Raw genomic sequence first — 25407 nt, 5'->3', positions numbered from 1 at the left:
CGGGGCCGGGAGCGGGGCCGCGAGCGGGGCCGCCCGGCAGAGAGGGGGAGGCCGGGCCGGCTGCCCGGGGAGGGAAGGCCACGGGGCGAGGTGGGGCCAGGCCCGCTCGGGGGAGCCCGGCTCGCCGCCCCCAGGTGGGAGAGAGCGCGCCCAGAGCCCGCCCACCCCGGTGGGAAACGCTTTTTTAAAACATCTTTTTGTTGTTGTTATTATTGATCTTCCCTGCGGTACGGGGATGTGGCAGTGAGCCGTCCCCAGGTGCGCAAGAGCGGGTTAAACCCACCAACCCCCCCTCCTGAAAGGGGGGTTTATCGCCCCACAGAGGTGGGCGATAAACGTTTAGTTTTAAATATATTGATATTATTATTTCTCTCCTCCCGGCTGAAAAGTGCTCTCCTCGCCGCTGGCCTCAGCCACCGTACACGTGTGCTTTCTGCAAATCCTGATTTAAGCCAAATGTTTTGACTTTCCGTACAACTGCACACAATTTGGAGGCTGTCGAATGGTTGTAAGAGCCGAAGTGTGCCTGGCTGCGAATTATCCGGGCTGTCTCTTCGGGAAGTACGGCCTGGGTCACTTTTTTTTTTAAGCTTGCATCAAAATAAGTACATGTGCTTGTAATTTGCCAATTGAAAACACAGCTTTTTTTTTTTTGCCTTTTTTTTTTTTAGGTTAAATCGTTAAATAGCCGTCATGTTACAATAGGAACAAATATTCTCATGAACCGTTGCACCGGATAATGTACAGCAGGTAATGGGCAGGTTTTTCAAGCTTTCAATGGTTTAATAAAGGATTTATGGAGCTGTGTTTGTGCACAAGGCAGAGAATGGAGTTCCTCGGTGCTATGGATACTGTATTAACCTGGTAGCTAACGACCTATCGCAACTCCTGCCAAAGGTAAACAGATGATAATTGAGGGAGGGAAACACACCAGCATCATACTTCATGGATAATGGTGAAATTAGGCCATCTGTTGCAGAAAGGCTCAGACTGTTTATTTTTTTCTACGTGATCCTTAATTTACTTTCATATGTTGAAGTTTGTTGATGTTTTTAGGTGAGTGTTTAATGGTGGCTGCATAGCAGTTAGCAGTTGAACAATGCAAATTTAGTGCTAAGTACTTAGTAATGAAAATCTTAATCGTTAGCTGATTAAAACTTTAAGCTGAATGTGGCTGGAGGAGATCAGTCTGCAGTGATAAAGGTACCTCAGCTTGTTTTACAGCCTTTCTGTAAGAAAGAAAATACACTCTCTTTAAGGTGTTAGACAAACAAGATTTAGTTTCTGAATGTCAGTGTTTACAGCACTAAAGAGAAAGATAAAGTGCCATTACATTTTAAAGTAGCTAATTTGGATTAAGAGTCGTGACAGTTTTATCGAGCTTCCTTTCTAAAGTTCAGTTAAATGCAGTCACAGAAAAACTTAAGATCCTTTCTAATGAAAAATAGAGAGACTGGTATCAATACAAATAAATAAGAGTATGTGAATCTTGTTGTTTACGTAAGGGAATATGGAGGCTTGCTTTTCTTCATAGTTAAACAATAAATCTAACATGCTGAAAGTACAAAGCATGCCATGTATTCAGGGGTGTTTTCTGCTCCTCCCCAAAACCCCCCCAACTTCAATAAAAAACATTATTATCAATAATTTGCGTGATACAAATACTTTATCTGCGTTCTCTTAGAAATAAATTTTTGTGCAGGCCTGATGATATGAATTCATCTTTATGTATGACTTACCACAGAAACAAATTTTCATTTTGTACCTATCACTCATGCAAATATCCTACAGATAACACAGTTCCTATGTTTGCCTTCTGTGTCAGTTCTTTAAGGTGTAAGTGGAAGGATTTTGTTATCATGGTCAAGGTGACAAGTCTTCCTTAGTCCTTACAATTCCTGTAGATCTCTGGCCTTGTGTGTGAGATCAAGATTTGCAGCCATGTAATTACCTCCTGATAAACCCACCACGCAGATTTCCAGGAAAGCTCATGCTGGGAGTTAACACCTTTAACTGGAATACCATCAGTTTATATTGTAGGTAGACACTGGTGCAAACTTGCACGATGTCTTGACCCTTTAAATAAAAATTTGCTTGCAGGTTTTTTAATTTTGAAAACAACTGGCCGTTTCCTTGAGCTCCTATTGTGGTAATAAAGATACCTCATTTTTCCACTGCAGTAGACAAAGAGGCTGGTCCTTTGCAAGGGGGTATAGATATATAACACTTCTGAAAACTGAGTTCAAAAAAGTGTAAATGCATATGCAGTGCAGAATAAGCTTGTGCTGACAAATCACAGGCACGCTGCATTACACTTGAGAAATAGCTTTGAAGGAGTTGAAGGAAATGTCCTCTAATCAGTTTCTAGTAGTCACAGTTTTCCAGGCTGAACCTTTTGGAGATTTTGTTTTTTCATTATATTTCCTTGTGATTTTAAATTAGCCAATATCTTGTAGCAGTTTTGGTTTCAATGGCCTATTCAAGAAATACTGAAGATGCACAACTAGAGCAAATAAAAGTATTTATATATTAGTGACTCCTGTTTAATTTGGTCTAAAATTTTATTGCTTCTTACTTTCAACTTTTATTATAAATTGTGTTAAACAGTATCACAATTCATATCACAATTAATATCCTCTTTCAACTCAAAGACATTTAAATAAATGTAGTGGTAGCATGCTGTCCTAGGAATATTTAAGTATTTTGAAGATTATCAATTAGTTACTAGGCCGAAAGATCATTTGCAATTCAAGTACTTTTTCCAGATCACTTATTCAGCAGTAACTGAACTGAGTGCCCCTGGCTTTAGGCATGTGCTGGAATTCTGAAGGTGAAGGAAGTTTTGTTTTGTTGCTGCAGCAGGGACAGTGAGTGCCAGACAAGCCAAGGCCTTGCTGGAGTTGCACTGTGACACAGAGGTCAGAAGAGGCAGCGAGTGGCGTTACTCAGTGCAGCAGTGCAGAGCTCCCTTCTTGGAGAGCTGGCTCGGTGCTGTTGACAAGGGGATGGGGCACATTTTGGGGTACTTGTTGCCCTTAGAAGCGATGGGGACCAGCAGTCCCCGTGCTGAAGCTTTGCCATTGCCCTGGCAAAGGCAAATAGCAAAGACAGTGCAGCTCATGAGCACCTTTAATCTCATAGATCTCCGTGGCAGGACCCTTCTGTGTTTCTCTCCTATATGGATGCTGTGGACTGCTTTCTAAATTCCTTTCTTATACCCATCTTTATTTTTGTTTTAGGCCTTTCTATAGCAATCTGTCTAGTACGTATTTGGCTGCATGCAGATTATCTTGATGGCAATGTTAACTCAAAGTAGGGCAAAAGTGAAGTTACATGAGTGTCATCCATGTGTTAATCAGATATTCCCAAATTAATAGAGCAGCACACCATGTTTGCAGTGTTTATTGTACTAAGATGTTGAATGAGTACTGTAATAGGCCATATAGAACCTACAGATGTAGTTTTTTTCTTGTTTCACAGACTTTTCAATGTATTAGGGGTGAACACTGAAGACATTAACACTTCAAACCATGAATACACTGGTAAAGTTAATGCTGCCCATTGTTCTGTTTTGATGTAGCACTGATGCAGCGATACCTGCTCAGTGTTATCCCAACTATCACCATGACACTTTCATGCTGGCAACTGGCAGCCCATCACCTTTGGCCAGCAGTCCATGTTTTTCTTTGGATTAACAGAGAGTTAATTGTTGTTTTCAACCTGTCTGAATCTAGCTATGTTAAATATAGCTAGATATGGACACTGATCTTCAGCATGTCAGTCTGTATCATCACAACTGTGAAGAGAAAAATCTTTATCAGCATGTATGTGTTTATGTCTTTGACCATGCAGCACATTGCATGCTGTTTAATATGGACAAGCTGCTGATCTAGAATTAAGAAACAATGAAATGTGAAATTTAAAATCAGTATTTCATAGTATTTTATATCAATTGTAGCACATTCATTGTGTAATGATAGTAGTAAATGTATTCTAGAGAACTTGGACATATATTTGCTAATTAATTTGAATGAAAATTCATTGAAAATGGTTACTTGAAAAATTTGATACGTATTAGAATCACTTTCAAATTATCTTGAAAATGAGAAGGTACAAGCTTTTCAGACTTTTGTAACCCCATATAAAAATGGAGTAATGGTATTTTTTAATAGCAAATTGATTCCTTGGGAAAAAGAAAATCATCTACTTTGAGAATTTGAAACAGAATTACTCTCCGTCCAAATGAGGGACATCTTAAGTGCAGCTACAGTCTATGGCTTAAACACTGATCAGAGTAAAATATGATTACCTGATGAAAAAACACAATTAAATGTAAATCTTCATACTACAAGTTACATCAGCCTGTTTACCAGGTATGTTTTCAGACAGGAAAAGAATGGAGTAAATGTCACTTTTGTTGCAAATACTTATTTGTGTTGAGCAGAAGAAGGGAAGTGTAATTGAGGAAGCAAAAGAAAGAGGAAAGTTGAACACATGAAGGAGTGAGATACATCTTCAGGGCAAGACAGAGGCCACGAGAAAGGAAAATTGAGGAGCATGTCCCTGCTGTTTTCCAGTGTTGGGATGATAAAAACCAGCTGTATACCAGTTCTCAGCAGCTAACGTGCTTCAGCTTAGTATAAGTAACTTCAGTGAATCAATAAATTTATCTATAGAAGTTATATGTCTCTAATTATCTTCCCCATCAGCATGACTTAATTTAAACATTGCTGACATTCAGAATAAAATAAATCTAATCTATGTAGAAACACACAGCTTGAGGATTCAAAACATATTAACTCTGCTATCTATTGATAGCATAGTATTACTGTTTTTAAACATAAACTTAATCTCACTTAGAAGTATAAATTTCAAAATACATTTATAATCAGAATTAATGTTTAACACAACAGAGCAAAAATATAGTTGTTTGCAATATGTTTGGCATGTGTTTTTAGATCTTACAGAGTTAAGCTTTAGTCTTAACAATCTAAGTCTTAGCTTTCGAGGAGCTGTAACGTAGGTTTGAATGTTAAATTCTTCTGCATTTCAAATTTCTGATTTCTCTTTACTCTTCATGTAATTATTGGTCAGCAATAATCACAATGTGGTAAGTTATATAGCAATGGAAACCTTGAAGAGTAGGGTTTTTTTTCATTTTGGCAGAGAAGGAACTACTGATATTTCCACTCTCTCCTGGGGCCAAAAAATAAAGTTTGTTAAAGGTTGAATAGGCCAGATAGATAATGCTACTACTGTTTTCAGCAGATGCTAATGCAGTGTTCTATTTTTCATATGTATTAATCTTTGCTGCCTCACTACAGAGTGGTGAGGGTAACTATGTCAGTCCTAAAGGGTAATTTCATTCTTTTTTAAGGCATGTCATTATTCTGTTAACAGTAATTGCTCTTTTTTGAATGATTAATTTGATCACATGAACTGTTTCTAATTACATTGGTGACTGGCAATTTCCTGTACTGAGAAACTGTAGTTGTGATCATATCCTATTTACTCTGTGTATATGCCTTGAGGAAAATGCTCACTGGCAGGCATTTTCAGAAATTGCCACTAATTTCAAGAACTGTTTGGAGACTTTATATAAGATGCTTAGCACTTGTTTTATATTGGTGTTGAGCATGTACAAAAGTATGTGACAAAAGAGGGCTGAAACAACTGGATGTGAAGCCAGAATGAGCAGGTTTGCAGATGCAGGGCTATCTGCTCACCTGTGCTGTCACTGCTGTGAAAACTGAAAGGAGTGGGATGTGTTTCTTGCACATTTGACAATGTTCTTACACTCGAGCTGGATGTGCTCATGCTGTAAGCTCTGTTTGTGCTTCAGTTACTGTTAATGAGCCAGAGCGTGCAGTGCCAGGCAGTGCAGCACTGAGGCTCCTGCTCAGTGAGCCCCTGGCAGGGAGCAGGGGCGGCTGGGCTGGGCTGGGCTGCCTGCAGGAGTCACACTGTGTGCAGTGACACAGCTCAGCCCTGTCTGCAGGAGTCACACTGTGTCCAGTGACACAGCTCAGCCCTGTCTGCAGGAGTCAGTCACACTGTGTGCAGTGACACAGCTCAGCCCTGTCTGCAGGAGTCAGTCACACTGTGTGCAGTGACACAGCTCAGCCCTGTCTGCAGGAGTCAGTCACACTGTGTCCAGTGACACAGCTCAACCCTGTCTGCAGGAGTCACACTGTGTCCAGTGACACAGCTCAGCCCTGTCTGCAGGAGTCAGTCACACTGTGTGCAGTGACACAGCTCAGCCCTGTCTGCAGGAGTCAGTCACACTGTGTGCAGTGACACAGCTCAGCCCTGTCTGCAGGAGTCACACTGTGTGCAGTGACACAGCTCAGCCCTGCACACAGCACTGACCCCACTGAGACAGTTCTAGCCCCAGTGCCAAATCTGCATCCAGTTTACAAACAGCAGAAAAACCTTGGGCTGTCTCAGCTGCATTTACAGCAGCTGAATTAAACTGTGATTCAAGTGAAGAATGTACCCAGCAGAGAAGAAAGGTGCTGGGCTTGGCCAGGGTGTAGGTTCAGCCTGCATGAAGATTCACCCACTCCTTGTTGTCTCATGCCGAAGCTGGGCATGGTTGTAGTACCACTGTGCTAAGAATAGCATCATTCCCATGGACACAAACCACTGGGACTTGAACACTCCCCTTTTGCAATTGCTACAGCAACTGGGCATGTAATGCTTGCTGAAGGGCTGGTGTTACATGCATCTTTTGGTCTGAGCTGGTTCTTCAGTGCTGTTTGCACTGGTTCCACAGGATGTGATAGGCACTTAAATGGCATTTAGAATCAAAGGATCTGTGATTCAAAGCCCCAACTTCTGTCTCACCCCAAAAGTACCCCTAGAAGAGATATTTTGCCTCTTAGTAAAAGTACACCACTGATAACGTTGCCAAGAGCTGCAGTACCAGGATCCTGAAACTGAGCATTCTCTCTGGTAATCTGACATTCAAAGCCTTCAAAGGAACACATTCAAGGCCTTCAAAGTGCAACCAAGTGCTGTGCCACAACACACCATCTTAAATGTACATTCTACATGTGTTCCTTACTTCACCTATGTTTGTAAAACTGCTGCATTTGACTTGTATTGGAATGACTCTGGCAAATAGCTGTACTTATCAATAAGTAGTCTGCAGCCCCAGTAATTTATGCTCTAATACAGCTGCAATGCCCAGTGCCTGTGAGGACTCTGGTCCAGTGCACTGCAGACCTGCAGGAACAAAGAGCTGCAAGCCTTTTTTTATGTGCTCCCTGATGTGCCTGTAACCTGTCCTGAAGGATTTTTACAGGCAGGCAGCCTGTAGGCCTGATATGGATATGCCTGTAGGGCTGATATGGATATGTCCCTCACAGTAAATTGAAGAACTTCATCAGATGTTCACTGGCTCAGAGTGGGACCTGTGATCCCTGCCCACTACACACAGGCTGTCTCTCCAGCTGCATATTGCCCTTCCTGATTGCCTTTGCCACCTCTAAGGCTGGGCCAAATATCTGTTTGTGAATCTGCTCAGGCACTCCTGCAGTTCTCAGCCAGGTGTGCAAAGGTAAACTGTCACAGACATATTTTATGAAAAATCCTTTTGCCAGAATATTTTCTCCTGAGAAGCTGGGAAGCTTCAGCTTCTCCGTGTTTTGCTGCTTTGGAATGTGATTTGGAGAATTGTTTACCCAGCGTGTGAAATTGTTTTTACTTGATGACCAATGACAGCCACCTGTGTCAAGGCTCTGAGCAGTCACAAGATTTTATTATCATTCCTTTCTATTATTTTCTAGCTTTCTGATGGAACCTTTTTCTCTATTCTTTTTAGTATAGTTTTAGTATAGCATTTTAATATAATATAATATCACAATATAATAAATCAGCCTTCTGAAACATGGAGTGAAGATTCTCATCTCTTCCCTTGTCCCGGGACCCTCGAACACAACCACAGTAAACCAGCTCCCTTCATGAGTGGATCATGAGTCCTGCTTTTGTTTTGAGCCAGAACTTCTGGTGCCCAGCTACAATCCATTGTCTGCCTTCATCTGCCTGGTACCATCCTAATACATGATGAGGCATGTGCTCAGAATTTGCCACTTTGCTGACTGTGTGAACAGAAACAGAAATCTGAAGGATGCTTTGGAGATGCTTTTTACAATGCAATATAAACACAGTGAGTGGGCCTCTTCAGAAGTCTGTGGATGTGCCCACACTTGGACAGTTGCTGGGCCTAGCTGATTCAGGGAAGAACATAAAGAAGTCATTGATTCAATGGGAAATATTTACCCAAGAGTTGTGTTCAAACAGCTTAGGTCTCAGAATGGAATTCCACATTGATAATTTTCAATATTAATTTAAAAACTTACTTTGGCATCTGAGAATTACTTTCTAGGTTGGTTTGAATAACCAGTTACCATATTTGTTAATTTTCTTTCCATGGCATTGTGGGCAAATTAATTGTATGGTAAGTCTTGAATAATTTTAAAGATTTAATTTATGACCCAACTATACTTGCCCTTTAAAAAGTCCAAAGGGCAGGGACTTACAAGCCTTACATGTTCATATGGAACCAGCAGAGAAGGCCTCAGCATGTGGGTGTCCTGTAAACAATACTGAAATATAAATGTTAAATTAGGATATCTTCTGAAGGTAAGAGCTGTGGTTTTTGCAAACCTTTTGCACACTTATGTGTGAATGCCAGGCAGACAAGCACTCTGGAGTTTGAAAGATGACCCCTTTTGAACTATAAGCATCCCATCTCAGTATGATTCCTGGGGAGAAAATCTTGTTGCAAGGCTCTGGATTTATGCAGGCCCTGTGGAGTTCACTGGTGGGTTTATTTGGCAGGTGGGCCTTATTAACCTGCCAGCAAGGGACTGCTTGACCTGCTCAGGTTTGTGGAGCTTGTAAATAAAGATTCTGTCAGGGAAGAGAGATTCTCTTGTGCTTCAGACTATTTATATCTCTGCTAACTGTGTCTGTTAAAGCTTATAAAGAAACAGAAGGTCTGGGATGTGAGACAGAAAACCCTGAGGGAGTTTTACGTGTTGTATTTGGATTGCTGTGTTAATATCCTAAAATAAACACAGCATGCCAGAAAATGGGGAATATTTTTATTGTAATTATTATTAACTCAAAGACATAAATTATTAGTTATTGAATGGAGCATGGCTGAGCTTGGCTGTAGGGGACAATAAAATAACCTCTTAATTTAACACTAGCAGCTATTGGCAATCAATGGGAACCAGACATTTAAGCAGCTTCATTTCCCTCTTTTTTGCTATCTATTTTTTTCTCTTTTTTTTGCAGTTTTCAAGTTAAATAATTACTAGTATTTACATTTTTTACAGCTCAGGTTAGTAATTAATACAATAAAGTTTACAATAAAATGTAATCATAATAAAACTATGATAGACTATCCATTAATTGAATAATTTTAATTGGACAGAAATATTATATTGAAAGGTGTATTGTATTACAGATTGAAAAAAAATCCCTTTAATAAGTCTTCTTGTCTGTCTAGTGCAGGTCTGATTACAGGGTCCTCTCTAACTCTGCAATATGTAATTTTTAATAGGTGTATCTTATTCAGTGAAAGGACTATGCTATTTTATTTCTATTCCTTATAATGTAAGAAAATATTTTTCTTTTACTCAGAAGCTACCAGTTTGGACTAGCTGAACAATCTTTATGGGAAAGGTTTCCTTCTGTTTCAGCAGACCTACTCAGACACCCAAGTGCTACTGCAGATCAAATGACAGCGAGTTCAGCGTCCGCCAGAGCTGAGCTTTTGAGTCTGTATTCCTTGTTCATTCATTCAAAAGGCAATTTTGGAATATTTCTGTCCTGAATGGACTCAACAAATGTTTTTTGACCTCAGTCAGGTTGGACTGATCTGGTACTTAGGCATTTTGTTTTAAAATATTTTATATTAACAGCCACCAGTTTATAAGTCTGTTGAATTTACAATTGCAATCATAGTGTCTGCAAAAGTACTTCACTCTAGAGCTGCTGCAGTGGCCCAGGAGAGCTTGCTGGTGAGGAAGGACAAGTAGGGTATTACTGCTGCTGCACACTCAGTGGAGAATGGCTTCCAAATTTTTCCAGTCACCAAAACTTTACAAGTGGAAGCTGCTTGGGAGAAACATGAAGACAGGCCCTTTGTTCTTTTCTTCCACCTCCTTTCCAGTGGGCATCTACTTGGTGAGCTGGATGCCCTGGCTCCCAGCCCTGCTGTGATGTGGGACTGGCAAACTGCTGTGCACCTGTTCCAGGGGGATTAGGCACTGGTGACAGCCCATACCCAGAATTTCCTCCACAGATGGCATTACCCTTCAACAAGTGAGTCACAACCATTTGACTTGGAGCTTTTTATAGTTGTTGTTGAGGGTAATGATAATCATCCTAATAAAGTCGTTCTTAACCTCTCATACTGAATAGTTTGCCATTGGTTGAAGAAGATACCAAGCTGCCCTTCACTCCCATCCCTATCAGCTTTACCAGCACTGGCAAAACACTGTTAAGCTTTTACAATCATCTGTCATTACAGTGGGAAGTGAGTGTTGTCTGGTGGATGAGATACCAGGCTGAGGGCAGAATTGACTCCGCTAATTAATTCACCAGTGGGAAATCTAAGACTGTATTACTTCCTCTGCTATTTTGATTTTCCTAATGATAAATACATTCATTTGAGAATTCAATAAACAGCTCATGCTGAAAATCAAGTATGCCAGGATTGGTTTGCAGAACTGGGCTTTATGTTAAGTTTTCTAGTCCAAAGAATCAAATATTATCTGTATTGTATTCCTACATGTTAACATGCTAATTGATTACAGAAATAATATTAATGGTTTTTTTTCTCTTTTGTCTGCCACTTACAAGGATTTATGTCATTCTAGTAGAACAGAGTTTTTGATATAAATACTTTATTGTCTTACTTTGAAAATTGTCCATATATAGTTTAGGGAATAAAGGTCCTAAATATTATTCCACCCAAGCCTCTCTTTTTTCTTTTTATTATTTTCTCTTCTCTTTTTTTATCTCCTCATTTTCCCTTCTTTTTTTTTCCTCCTTTTTTTTTCCTCCCTTTCTGCAAGCACATAAAAAGAATCAGGCACTTCCTGCTATCCCTAAGCACAAATTTAGTTCCTGGTATAGCAACTCTAACGTATTCAGGAAGGAAGGAATAATCTTTCTGAGGCTGTAGTGCTTTTACAGTGGCTGCAGTAGCTGTCGCTCAGATTGTAGCTCCATACTGGAGGAATTGTGTAATGTTTGATCTTTGGCAGTAATAAGGAACAGGCCCATTCATAGGTGAGAATAATATGCATTGTGCAGTACAGTGAAGCAGACAATGTTCCTGCACAGAGGAGACTACCATCTGGTAGAATACAACCATGCATACTAGCCACAAAATTCACTGAATAACAATTTTTTTTTTTCTAAAATAAATCCCTCCTTTCCTGTCTAGGACAAAGTAAGACTGATTAGGTACCACTTGTAAAAGGTGAATTTTATGAAAGAAGAGGATGTAAGTGCTCTAGAGGAGAAGGATTTGCAGGAGAAGCATGATAAGATAAAGATTTGTGTAAAATAGGACTGGGAAATGGCTAAGTGGGAACTGTGAGCTGAGTGTGTGGGAGGAAAGGAGGCAAGCATTCATTTCACCAAACATTAAGAACAGAAAAAAGGCACGGGTGGAGGGCAGATTTCTTTTTGTTAGTCTACTTTTAATTGACCTGTTGATTTCAGATCCTGCAGGGCATTAAGACTGTGTTCAGTGGGCTTTTAATGTACATTTATCAACCAGCTTGTTGTGAATAGTTTCTATCTGCTCTTTTTTCTAACTACTCTACCTCTCTAAAAAAATCCAAGTGACAACCAGCCTGATTCATCTTTCAATTTAAGAAGATTCTACTTGATTTAGATCCAGCTGCTTTGCTTTAAAGATACCAGCTGTTAATTTTAAGCAGCACACTGAAGGGCTGCTCCAGCTTTCACCTGTGAGCAGTCAGGTCCAACATGCCCTCACACCCTTACAAGCCTTCTCCTGGCTCCCATGGCAGCAGATGTGAGGACAGAACAGCACGGAGTGGGTTACACTGTCGGTGTGGGAGGGAAACAGCTGCCTGGTAAAGCAGCTTTTTGTGGAGTATATCAAGTTCTGGCCCTGTTTTGCCATAAATTAGCTGGTTTAATAAACATTCCCTGCAGCCTTTAGTAAACAGACTGTTTCATGCTTGAACTTACTAACATGCTCTTATCTTTGCTATAAAATGTATATAATCAGGAGAGATTTCCGAGTGACAGAGTGGATTTGTGAAAACATCCGCATAATGTTTTTCCACTTGCTTTCAGCTCTGTTCATGGATTTGCTGGCAGAGACAATGTTTGGAGTAAAGTCACATGATCAATCTGCATTTTCTTGCAGTCTTCCTGGGATTTTGAACCATTCTTTTCCATGCCAGGTATTCTGTTATCTATAGATCCAGGCTCCTTCTTTTAAGGGTAATAAATCAAAATTATACAGTGTTTAGGATTTCAGTCAGAGAGATTATGTCAGAATTAGAACATTCCTGAGTGAAGGTCACATAAATCAATCCTTCAGTTATTCCATTTTCAGTTTCATTGTAATGAACAGTCCCTTGCTTGCAGTGAGAAGGCTTATGGTGCTAGAATACTGATAAGATGCTACTGCATTGTGAGTACATTTTCAACTATTGGATGAAATCTGCAATGCGATATATGACATACATGCAAGGGTCTCAGCTGAAAAGCCTTGAAATTGTCAAATTATAGCATTCTAGGGATGAGACTGGTTTGCAAAATCACTGAATCCTCTTTATAGCAGAAAAAAATTTAATGTGCAAAGTAATAACAGAGGACTTGTAGTAGAAATGTAAAAGCAAACCATACCACTCTTTCAAGCTATCATGTTAAACAGGTTAATGGTATATTGTTCTGCATGCTTAACACAGGGGTGTGATTTTTACCTGGGTAGTAATGCACAACAACTAACATCACTTTTCCTACTAAAAATACTTGACAAGTGATGTTGCTTGTAATAACATAATGTAGCTAAGTAGCCATTTTAATTGCTTGCAAAATTGTAATACTGAGAAGAAACTTGGCATTGGGATCAGACTGATGGGATTTGGTGTATGCTGCCAATTATTCAGGTTATTGTCTAAATTCCTTGATCAAACATACACCCTATATGTACTTCCTAATGTATATATTGAACAGGACAGTATAAAGCAAATGCTACTCTTTGAACACACTCCCACTCACTTTACCCTGGGGAAATTGCTAAAACATGCATATCTCTATTTATTTACTATACACAGCCCTCCACTGACATGCCAATATTCCAGGGTCTGTATGTTCCAGTCTGTTTGCTCCCTTCCCTTTGAGCAGCTCTGCACTCCCACCAGCTTCCCCCTGGGTTAGACATATTTGGTTAGCACTCAGCCCTGATTTCCATGTGGCTTCCTCCAGTTCCTGTGCACCCCTGCCCTGTGCAGAAGTGCAGCTGGAGGCCACAGGGAGGATGAGGAGGAGGAGCTCTCCAGGGTTCTGCTCAACCTGAGGTGCAAGGATCTGGGGAGAAGTTCCTCAAACCTGGCCTTCAATCCAGCAGCTTGAGTAAGCTTGTAGTAACCCCCAATAGTATCACATTGGTAAAGGCTCCACCTTGTAAGGTTGAAAATGGACAAGGGAATTTTGACAACTCCTTATTTACCTGCCTGCATTGTGATGTTCTGGGTAGTGCCGAGTGTGGAGATTGCAGTCCTCCTCCACTTGGTGTTTCTGAAGGGATGGCAGACCAAGGGAAGTGGGAAGGATGGCTGTGGAGGAGGTGACAGACTTCCAGGAGCAATGATGAAACTGTGAACTCACCAGAAGGGGGCCTGCAGCTGATGGATTCAATTTCTGAGGATCCATTCAGGATCATCTATCATGCTGGGAATTGCAGGTAGCCCTGAAGCAATGTGAAACATAGCTTTTAAACAAAAATTTAACAGGAATTTTCAAGGAGGTGCCTTCAACGTTATCTTTCTGGTTTTCCTGGAAATCTAACAGCATCACCTTTTTATTGGCAGCTTCAGCAGGGACATTTTAAAGAGTTGGCTTCTCTGTGCTACCTGATGGATTAACCTGGACTTGGGCTACACAGGGAAAATATTTGCACAGTTTTTAGCTTGCACCAAGCCTGCTGTTCCTGATTGTAGGAACTGAGGGAGGACAAGCTTAGGACAAAGCACAAGGACCACAAAGGCCAGTGATAACCATGTGAAAAACAGAGGAGCCAGAAGGAATAGGGAAGAGATAAAAGGGCACAATAAGAAGTGCACTGGGATATTATGCAGCTCTTCAGGAAACAATCACAGGTTGTTAGGGAGGAACATTAGGGAGGAACAAATCTTTCCATAATACCAGACTTGATCAAAACCAGCCTGAATGTGAGTGTGGCTACCTGAGCATGGCTTGTGGGTGCCTCTGCAGAGCAGAGGCTCGAAGGCAGGTTTGCCACCAGCACACGAGCTGGGACACAGCGATGCACAGGTAACCTTGGTGACAGAGGCAGGACTGAAACAGCAATTCACAGCTCCCAGCTCTGTGCTCAGACCCCCAGACTCTGCTCTGTGTGTGTTTATCAGCAGCAATGAAATACAAGTCACTGCTGCAGGCAGCAATGCTCTATGCTCACCCTATTCCTCATACTCCTTCCTTAAACACTCATTTCTGACTATGACCAGAGATTGGATAAAGGGACTCACAGGCCTTTGGTTTAGCCCCGTGTAGTCATTCTAGTTTCCATGATGCCAAATGAAGTCTTCATCCAACCTAAATAAAGAACAGGATGTGGCACTGTTAGTTTCTTTGTTTACAGTGTCTTAATAAATTCTAGAACAAATGTACTCAATTTGGATGCAAAAGAACATTCTCTTACTGTCAGCTCCACAAGCTGGGCTTGAAAGCTGATAGTCATTGAATTCTTTTTGTCCTGTGCATCAGTGCAAGGAAAGCTGTGGAGACAAAACCTGTAAATTTCTTCTGCAGTACCTCTTCCCTGCCTCCACATCCTGCCTCAGCACTGTCTGCAATTCTTACCTTCAGCAGGTTTATGAAATGTCTCAGCTGAATAAAATTATATTGTAACTGATATAGGAGCAGGATTGGAATTCATTTCATCTTTATTACAGTGAAATGAAATTAGTTATATTGACAACTCAGTTATGAAGGGAGCAAAAGCTACAATATTTTTTATACCCATGTTAGTAAAATAACTTGATAATCCTGATATGCTGTGTAGAACAATTATTTTTGTATGATGCTGTTTCACAAAATAATGTCAATATATGGATTGCATAGGTGTTTCTAGGCACTGAATTTGCTCACAAGAAATAATATGTGATCTTTGCTTCAGTAAAATTCCAGTTTATTTTCATTTTATTCATTCGCTTTGTGATACCTAAGTTTGCCATAATAAAGGCTCTTGGGGTTCTAATTAGTGATTTTTTTCACCGTTTACCACAGTGAATTGAGAAAAGGTCAGTGCCTCCAGGAACCTGGAAAATACTTGGATTGAGCACATTGTCTTTCCTGTTGGTTTATTTAGATAATTCAAAGTTTTAAACAGAAAGGTAACATATAATGATTGAATGCCTTCTACCACTGGAGGAATATATTATCAAAGCCTGTCCTAAAAATTTCTTTCAACCAGATCTGTCATTTTTCATTTGGACAATATTGACTTGTTCATCTTTTTGTTTGAAATGTGCTTTACCACACACACACACACACACACACAAGAAACCCCACAGCAGTCAGAGAAAGGAGATACCTTTGAGAATCATCCCTAATATATTTCCATTAATCTAAATGCAGTAACAGCCATAGTATCCAGCCTATATGCTCTGCAAGGAGAGAAATACAGTTCCATACACAAAAGGCATGGTCTGGTTAAATCAATTTCTATAGCATCTTGTCTCCACATATTTCAGAGCACTATCCTTCTCAATTAACGTCAGCTCTGCTCTGGGAATACTCTTTGGTAGTTAACTGTTGCTGTTAGAGAGCTAACTTCAGATTGAACACAGCTGGCTTATGTATTTTGCTGTTAATAGTTGTGGTAATGGAACAACAAATTCAAGGAGAACAAACTACTAAGCAGAATGCAGAAGATTTTCAACCCAAATAAATCAACTTTAAGGATAAGAAAACCCAAATGTAAATTTCTTTTGACTTTCTCCCGATAAAAAAAAATATATATAAACTTAAGGTAGGTCTTATGGTTTTTCCCAGATTTCTAAGCCTTTGGCATATTGGGGGTTGCATACATGCCTATGTGCAAACACCACTAATCTCTAGAATATTTCATTTTAAATTCATTCTTTGGCGGTTCTTTACTTTCATTTCCATTTCCATCAAAGTCAAACAGAAACCCCTAAAACAGCCCAACTCTTCACAGAGCACAAGAATGGAGAAGGAGCAGATACAAAGTTCAGGGAGGGTATGAAGAAAACACGTAATGCATGTGTGAGATCACAGATGAAAGAAGAAGAAAGCCAGATGAAGAAAGGAGATGAAGGAAGGCAAGTGCAAGGCAGATTTTTAACACATCTCAGCCTTGCTGTGGCTTTTATGGGTAGTTAATTACCCACTAGAGGGAGATCGACTGTAACTTGTTGCCAGGTGGATTATGGCAGAAGGTGGACTTGGTAAAGTGCAAAGGGGAAACCCTGTGGTAAGAAAGCAAGAGAAGCTAGAAGCTCCTTTCCTTGGTAGAGTTTCGTTCTGTGTAAGTTACCAAGCGGCCTGAGATCTCTTCCCTTTCTGACCTGGCTTTCATTATATTTCTACACAAAAATCCCCACCTTTATTAACCTGTTTGTTCTGTTGGTGAGAGGAACACGTGGAGTTTAAGGGTGGCAGAAACAGTGCAGTCCTTGTTAGGACTACACTGCCATAGGCCCCCAGCATGGGGTGAGCCATGCACAACTCAGTCAAGAGCCTGAGACCCCCTGACAGTGACCCTTTGGTCCACCTCAAACACCTCCATGGTTCCAGGTTAGGACTTGCATCTCACAGCTTTTATTAGCTGCCCATGGGTAATCATTTATGGTCTCTTACTCTCACCTCGATTTCTGCAGAACAGAGGAAGCTTTTAACATTCAAAGCAGGCTTAGGCATGTCCTTTCCTCAAGGGAAACCAAGAAAGGAAGTAGTAATGGATGCTTAGAATTGGAAACAGATTATAGGAAAAGTAGCTCCTACCCATTTGTGTCATTCATGCTTCTGAGAATCAGTAATTTAGGGATTTCCTAATTTCCAAAGAGGACACTGCAGCTAGACAAGCATGTGTCAGGGACTTCATTAAGCCTAGCTCCCCTGAGTGTATCTATTTCCTTGTTGAGCCTATTAATTTATATTTTGAGACCATCCTGTGGCAATGAGTTTATATGAAAATATATTGCCTTCTGTTCTTTTTTAAACCCTGCTGCCAGATAAACTGGTTTAATTAATATGGCATTATGAGCAGCAATAATAAACATTTTTTATTAACTTTCCTCCTACTTTCATTATTTTCCAGACCTCTATATGTCCCCTTCCTGTTGCAGTACAGAATTCCACCCCACTCTGGCTCCACTGATACTAGGATTTTTGAGTAATATGAAAGCTTTTCAGAGTTAAGCTATTAGCAGTGAAAATGGTCTTAACCCTAACCTTGCCTTTCTGCATAAGAACTGTTGGATACAGAAGAACATAATGTGAATTTGGAAAATATGCATAATTATTTCCACACAGGAAGCTTGCAGTTGATAGTTTGGTGTCACAGACAGAAATGACTTGTCTAACATGCCATGAACTAAGTAAGAGCAAAACACTTATCTAATGCCTGTGAACCCTCAGGGTCAAATGTAGTCTCTGCTACCATGTGCAATGCCAGAAAAGTTTGCTGACAAACACCAGCCATCAAAAACACTTCTTCCTCACAAACTCCATGTCATAGTTTCTGAAGTGGCCTATGGTTACATCTTGCCTACCTTCAAATTCCCTCAAAAATACTACAGGGGGTTCTGGGTACTACTGGTTCAATAACCCTGGTTTAATTATTAAAAGCATGGCATGACTTCATTTATCAGTGGCCTGATATAATCCTTAAACAAATCAGGTTAAGTAAATATAAGCAATGAATTTGCAAAATCCAAATATAAGCAACACATTCCCATTGCTTATCCAAAGCAATCCACAGAAAAGCAATAGGATATACAGGACATTTGCAGACCTAGCAGAGCAGCTGGCTGTGCTCTGTAAGAAAACTAGGCACAGGTGCTGGGATTGTGCCCAGGGCCCTGATTCCCAGCTGGCACGCTGAGAGAGGCTTCCCGCTCAGGGAGAGCTACATGTCTGTTCCCTGGGAGGAGAGGCCTCGCAGAGGGGAGAAGGTTGTTCCCTTGGCACAACAGCAAAGCTCTACTGGCTAAGCCAGATTTTTGTTGATATCAGTTGGGCATATTCCTTTTTCAGCTGTTGGATTAGTGTTTAGAAAAGAAAATGATTGTTGTGTGTCATATAGGAATGAAGTGAAGCTTGCCACCCTGACTGATGAGCAGGCTGCATGGCTCACTTTTACCTGCTGCACAGCTTAGTCCCAAGGAGCTCCCCTCACTCTATCCAGCTGATGAACTCCTAGATATTTGCAGACCCCCACGAAACCTTCAGTTTGTACACAAAATTCCCTCTTGAAATTGCTTTGAGAGGAGAACTCCTGCTCTGGGGGACTTTACTTCCTCTGGATACTGATCAAATCCAGTGGCAAAGCTCTTTTACATCTACTTGATATTTTCTTACACACACGACTTGCTAGCCACGCTTTGTACACACATGCAACAGGATTAAAGCATATAATGTGTTACTGAGAAAATACCTAATTGCTTGAAGGTAACAGGATGTTTGGGGGTGAATGCCTCCCAAGTCTGTCTCTAGGGGATACTATAATAATAATAAAGTGAATAGAGGCCTAAGACAGGCAGGAGAGAGGTTGCTGATTACATGGGAAAGCCCAGACAAAGCGTCTTCTGTTTCTGGTGCCTGAAATTCAGCTACACAAAAAAAGGCAGGATACTGGCAAAGCACCACTGGGATGTACTTGTGCTGATGGCTCTTTGTTGTTTTTCTATAGCTTCACATCACATTTTAACAGGTATTTCCCCTCAAGATTATCATATAGCTACAAATCAAGTGTTGTCAACAGAGCTGCCACTTCACTTGACTTGGAGGTTACTATTCTTTCTGTTTCACAAAAACAAAGATTAAAATGTTAACTTTTATGATGCTATCTGGCAAGAAACAGGATTTGATGTTACAAGTACATAACTGCTGTGTGAATGTCTCTGATAGCAAAGGGACATGGCATGCATTTGCATGTGTAGAATTGGGGCCCAACAGCTTAGGTCCTGCTGAGGTCAAGGCACAGAGATCCAGACAAACACTGATTTGGAAAATTTACAGTATAGAGGATGGTTGTAGAAAGGGAAAGTGCACTGACCATTCCAAAGGAACCAACTCCTTTTTAAAATCTCTTAATCTGCTTTTCATTATCTCTGTGGGGAGGCCTCTTGAGAAAAGCAGCTCTTTGACTTGAATGAAGGAGGGGCTGTGGGCTTGCATGCTGGAATGGGGAGGTCATTGTACGGCAGCTTGGAAGATAGGAGTGTCAGTCGGGTCAAGGAGAACAGGATAAAAAAGTGTGAGATCTGTGTTACAGGCTTGGTCTGGATTATGAAAGGTAGAAGGTTTAAAGCTGAAAGGTAAATAAGAGAGAGTGAATTCAAAGGTGGGAAAGACACATTCCAATAGGGTTATTCAGGCTGACTGTAAGGGAAAGTATGAGCCAGGCCTGATAAGATCATCAGCAAAACCAGCAAGAAAGAGCTAATGACAGCAGAGGCCTGAGGGGGCTAAATTCTACACAGGAATTTTAAGCATCAGGCAAATGAACATATCCATCTTCAGTATTTTTCATTTGCTCTTTTAACAGAAATGCTTAGCTCTGCTCACCTCCTCTGAGGCAGAGAAAGCACAAATATGCCTGGGGGATGATGGGACAATGTTGCATTTTGCCTGCACCAAGTCATATACAGCTGTGTGCATGTGCTGGCTGTAACCTCCTCCTTTCCAAACCAGCACTCACCATAAGGAGCCTCAGCCTCACAAAATTCCTAAAGAAAGTTACATTGCTGCCATTAAAATGGCCCTTGGAAGTAGCACCTTTTTCTCCTTTTTAGAATACAAAGGTAAAAATTCTCCTAAAATGGTGTTTCTTTAATGGACACAAACTGAAAGGTATCTGTTTTGCAGGGACCTCCTGTCTTTCCAGTACTCCTATAACACTGCTTGACTTCACCAAGAATTTTGTGATATACAAGAAGTGCAGGAACAGGTCTACAAAATCTGGGATGGGGTGGAGGACAGCCTCCCCAGTCACTTGCATTTCTTCTCTTGCTTCTTGATGGGTGCATAAAAGCAGTGGTGGCAGATTTAGGGCTTTTATTGACAATAACACAACATTTGGTGTTTTCTTAAAGACCTAACTCTGAGAGGCAGATAATGACATAAGATTGTTGGCTTTCTGCGTTCCTGATTACAGACAGGAACTTGCAAACTCTACAGCCTAAAAAATCCTGGAGACCAAGAATAACTCTAAATGCATAGTTTTAAAGCCTGTCATTCATAAAATCAAACTGATTCATTTGGAGGCACAACAGGTTACTTAAATACAGCACTGATGATTTTGCAGTAAAATCTCTTTCTCATATCAGCTGGAGCCAACAGGTGTGTTTGTAACACTAGAGACTCCTTTTTTCCCTCCCTCTGTATTTCTCAAACACTAAACCAATTTGCTTTTGATAGCTACATTCACCTTTTTTTTTTTTTTTTTTTTTTTTTTGTTGGGCACATAGCCTGAACACTCCCTGCCTCCCTCTGCTTGATCCTGCCTTGGCCAGAACCTTGTGGCTTTCTCCCCATGTGTTCCTCCACTGCCCCAATCTCGCTTTGTGCAGCTTGTCCCCTTTCACATAAGCTCCATCTGCTGGGAAAAGGGAGAACCTCGGTGGTTTTCATTCTGAACTGCAAATGCTTTTCCCTCAATTTGGAAAGATTTTCAAAATTACCTGTTTCTGCTCCCCCAGCTGTGCTCTTGCCCACCTGCATGCCAAATTTAACTAATGACAACCTAATATGTTATTTATATGGCATTTTGTGTTGCTAATTTGTGTCAAGCCTAAGCAATCCTTTAAAATACCACTTTTTGACTTGAATTTGAGCAGGTAGTTAATTATCCTTGGATGGGGAAAGACTGCAGCACGTTATTGCCATCCAGGCACTCTCTATGTGGCTTTTCAGGGCAGTGTTTGAAGAGGCACCCAGGGTAGCCTGTTTCTGTGCTAATGTGTAGCCAGTGCTGCTTGTTTTTGGCACATTTACAGACAGGAATGAACTTGTGACCTGGACGTACATACAGCAAATCGGTAATCCAGCCACCACTTGAACTTTTACCTTTGGGTGTAACATTGACAGAGCAACAGGCTTCAGTATCCCATGAATCTCCTAAAAATCCCTGATAATGAATGGAAGTATTTTCTTTAAAAAACTACTCATAATCTGTTGGCTTTCTCCCTGGAGTAGAAACTTAATGCAACTTGCTACACAGTAATGTCTTTTTCCCCCCCTTTCTTCACTTTTACGCTGAACACTGGTGAATAAAGATGAGGTTAATCCCTTATTGTTAAACCTATTCAAGGAGACAACCTGGGGGTTGCCATGGAAACAGATTCTACAGCCTAAAAGCAAAATTCTGCTCTGAAGGACTGTCTCTGGACCTGTAGTGATACGCAGCTTATTGAGTCACACTGTGTACACAAACACGATGTTGCAGCAGTGAAATGGCAAAGGTGCCTCCCAGCTCATCAGATGTTAATTACGCCCCCGCCTCCTCCCACTTACAGCCCAGAGCATCGAGCGCTGCATCCCCTCCCCCCTGAATCCCATCTCCCGGCCCTTCCTGCCAGCTCCGCTTGTCCTCAGGGTGCACTGGGGAACAGCCCTGGGGAACAGCCCGTGCCCGTGGCTCCGGCAGGACTGTCACAGATTTGGCACTGTCACACAGCCCCTGTCACAAGCTACAGGGCACCTCGAGTGGGGGGAGCTGCTATCCATCCTCAAAAACATCTACAGGATCTAGGAGAGCTTCCTGGGCCGTGTCTTCAGGGAAGGGGGGACAAACTTACAGTTCTCCTCCTTGGTCATATAAACATTTGCCCCTCAATTTCTAGATCGATTTCTAAACTTCCTCAGTAAGAATTATAAATTCATCTGCTCCTTTGTCATGTCTGTGCAGGCAATGCAGAGCCCTAGGGTTGTTCTGTGCTTTTATAGGTCTTGTGCATCATACCTCTTTCAGACAAGGGAAACAGTCCTGCCTTTGTGATATCACTGGGCTCTGCTCATACAGCAATAAAATACATATTTAAGTACTCACACAGCCTATAAAAAACATCAAAATTTCCTTTTATTTGGAGGTTGTTTTGAATTGGCTTAGACAACGCCTACCTTGCTTTTGCTCCTATTTAATATCCTATTTAATAACATGAAATACGTATCTTAGTTTTGTTCAGATGTTACATTTATTTGAATGATTCTCAGAATCTTTATTACATCCATCTAGAAAGATGGCTTTGTATTTCTTCCTTTTAGTCTCTCTCATCCTATTCCTGCTGGAAAACTGATTTTTCAGCAAGATGGCTGACAACTTTTCCAGACAACATGGTTGCTTTAAGAACCAGGTCTAAAATGGCTGTGTAGCGTTGATTTTTTTTTTTTAACAAAATCCCAAAACCCTAGTAACTATGTGGTATCATGTTTTATTCTGGGGATAAGTGTTTTCTCTGTGAGCTCATGGCTGTTGCTCTGGCTGGAGTAGAAGATGTTTTTCTTTAAAACAAAACCTGACTCCTGTGGAAGGCCTGTGTGCCACCTACAGTCACTCAGCGTTTTCCTGTGGGAGCAATTTGTACAAATACTTGAAAATTTTTAATTCTTAGTCTTTCCTTAAGCATTACTTCACAATGCTTGGTAAATGAACACAATCAATTACTATTTTTAAACTGTATATATCTATTTAGGAAATTTTCACAGAGTGTATAATCAATCCTTTTCATATACAGTAGCAAACCCTGTAACTTCCAGGTATAAACAAATCTGGAACAAAAGACTGTACAAAAACATAACGAATTCAGCTCTGAAAAGGCCCATGCATCTACATTGTCTGCCACCCTGAATACTAATGAATTTAATGAAACTATTGAAAGGCTGGTTACTTGTCTGCATAAATGTATTGAGACCTCTGTAATCATCTGTTTGCTGTCTGAAACCTCTTGTCAACAGTTTAATGACTTCAGAGCATATTATTCTTCTTGTATAGGCTTCATATAATGTTTCTACATAATTAAGCAGCTTTGTTAGAGGAACTGCCATTAGTTGCCCCATTTCATTTGGTTTTGTTATCAGCCAACCAGAAAGAATAAAAGAATAACAAGAGAAAGATACAAACGCAGTCTAGTGAGAGATGTGTAGATTTGGAAGATGTTGTTTGGTTGGTTTTTTTTACGCCATTAACATAAAGCACTATTGTCAAGTTGCACATTTTAAACAATTTTAACCATTTAAATGCAGTACATATTTAAATACTTGTGAAAAAACACAGCTGGCTAAATATCTTGCAGTGCATTTGGGAGTCTAACATTTTAAAAGCAGCTCTAATAAGTATATAAGTAGTAATAACAATTTGTTAATTATCACTGAACATAAACAACACTAGCATTTCTATAGCCATAGTGAGAAAAGTGTTGTGATTTTTTTTAATATTCAGATAATAGCATAGTCAACTTCACGAATACTTTTGAATTTAAAATATAAGTAATATAAATTTCATCTACATTTTTTTTGTACTTTGAAGAAACCCTGAGCATCTTCTTTATATATATAAAAGAGCTCTATAAAATTACCAACTAATTTCCTGCATTTGCCTAGTCCTAAGCATGAACAGATTAACTGCAAACTCGCTTTTTATTGCTATGAGACACTCTTTTCAGTCATGTTTGGGGTCAAACCTGAACGCTTATGTATAAGGTCAGGTAACGTGTATTTTCTTTGGGGTTGAGGCAGGTGTAGAGGTGACCAAGTGCCTGGTGTTGTGAGTTACCTGTGAGGCAGGAGAGGTCTGATCCCACAGCTCCCTCGTCCCCCTGGAGCCCTGTCCTTGGGGCAGCCATCTTGTTGGCAGGGCTGGCAGCCATCTTGTCCACAGGCAGTCCCAGCAGTTTTGCCCCCATTTTTTCTGGAACAAGGAAGGCATAAACACCCAAACCTCACGTACACAAGTTTGTTAAATGTCACTGTTCTCGGATTAAATTATAATTTTTGCAGTTTGGTTCTTGTTACTCACTGCAAATGCCAATTTGGTTAAAAATAAAGTACCACATAATACCGCATTAACTGAGTACTGAAATATTTGATAAGAGATCCTACTGCTGGCAAGGACTCGAGTAGCACATGGAAAATATCATACTGCTTGTAGTCCAACTATTAACCAGAACTAGTGTGGAACATTTGACAAACGACCGATTTATGTGCTATTTCCTATCAAAACCACCACAGCTCCACCAGAAAGCCATTTTTTCTGTCACACCCCGAGATCCACAAGCAACACACGTGTGTGCAGCAGAACGCCCGCCGCCAACCCTGGCGTGCGGGACCACGGCCGCACCCACCGCAGGATCACGGGCCGTCAGGGCTGGAAGGGACCTCTGGGCATCACCCGATCCAACCCCAGCCAAAGAGGAAAGCACCGTGCGCTGCCGGAGCGCTGTACTTTGTGCCGGGGTTATGTGTGGCCACGGCGCTCCGGGCCGCTCCGTGAGGGACCGGCGCCCGCCCTTCACAGCGGGCGCGGCCTGTGGCCTTCCCGGCGTGACGGGGACCGTGGGCTGCGGGCAAGCCACGCTCGGGGAAAGAAACCCGGGCACTGGGACAGCCCCCGGTACCCATCGCAGCTGTTGCCGGTCCCCCCAGGCGGCTGTGGGGAAGAACCGCAGCCGCGCCCGCCCCTCGGTGACGCCATCCCCGCCGCCACCGCCGCTCTCACCGTGCGCTCCGGACTACGGCTCCCGACGTGCCCGGCGCCGCGGGGCGGTGCCGGGGAAACGCGGCTCCCGGGCGCTGCTGGGCGTGTGGGGATCGCCGCGGCCCGGGCGGTGGGACAGGAGCGGGGCCGGAGCCGCCCGCCCGCCCGCCGAGCGCCGCTATGGCGTCCATGCTGCTGCAGAGCTGCGGGCGGCGCGC

General features: G+C 41.5%; 2 protein-coding genes across 5 annotated transcripts in view; one reads left to right on the top strand and one right to left on the bottom strand.

Annotated features, from left to right (window-relative positions):
- NSD2 (nuclear receptor binding SET domain protein 2) overlaps window positions 1-25346 on the bottom strand; it is a 99736-nt gene extending 74390 nt beyond the window's left edge. The window contains exons 1-5 of one of the 4 annotated variants that reach the window (XM_039723926.1): window positions 25211-25346; window positions 24269-24403; window positions 14951-15026; window positions 14778-14844; window positions 13897-13978 (exon numbers count right to left, since the gene is read on the bottom strand). The gene's annotated coding sequence lies outside the window, so the exon portion shown is untranslated. The remainder of the gene's footprint in view (window positions 1-13896; window positions 13979-14777; window positions 14845-14950; window positions 15027-24268; window positions 24404-25210) is intronic. The other 3 variants (XM_039723925.1, XM_039723928.1, XM_039723927.1) reach the window with 3 other exon arrangements.
- Window positions 25347-25359: 13 nt separating this feature from the next.
- The window catches only part of LETM1 (leucine zipper and EF-hand containing transmembrane protein 1), a 28845-nt gene continuing 28797 nt past the window's right edge, over window positions 25360-25407 (top strand). The window contains 1 exon segment of the mRNA XM_039723931.1: window positions 25360-25407. This exon segment is cut by the window's right edge and continues 4 nt beyond it. Coding sequence (XP_039579865.1) covers window positions 25370-25407 — 38 coding nt within the window. The 5' untranslated portion in view covers window positions 25360-25369.

Source organism: Passer montanus, unplaced genomic scaffold, assembly GCF_014805655.1.
Source record: "Passer montanus isolate IOZ18808 unplaced genomic scaffold, ASM1480565v1 scaffold51, whole genome shotgun sequence".
In the NCBI taxonomy this organism is placed as follows: Eukaryota; Metazoa; Chordata; class Aves; order Passeriformes; family Passeridae; genus Passer; species Passer montanus.
Note: the sequence above shows the minus strand (reverse complement) of the source record. Positions and strands in the feature narration are given on the sequence as shown.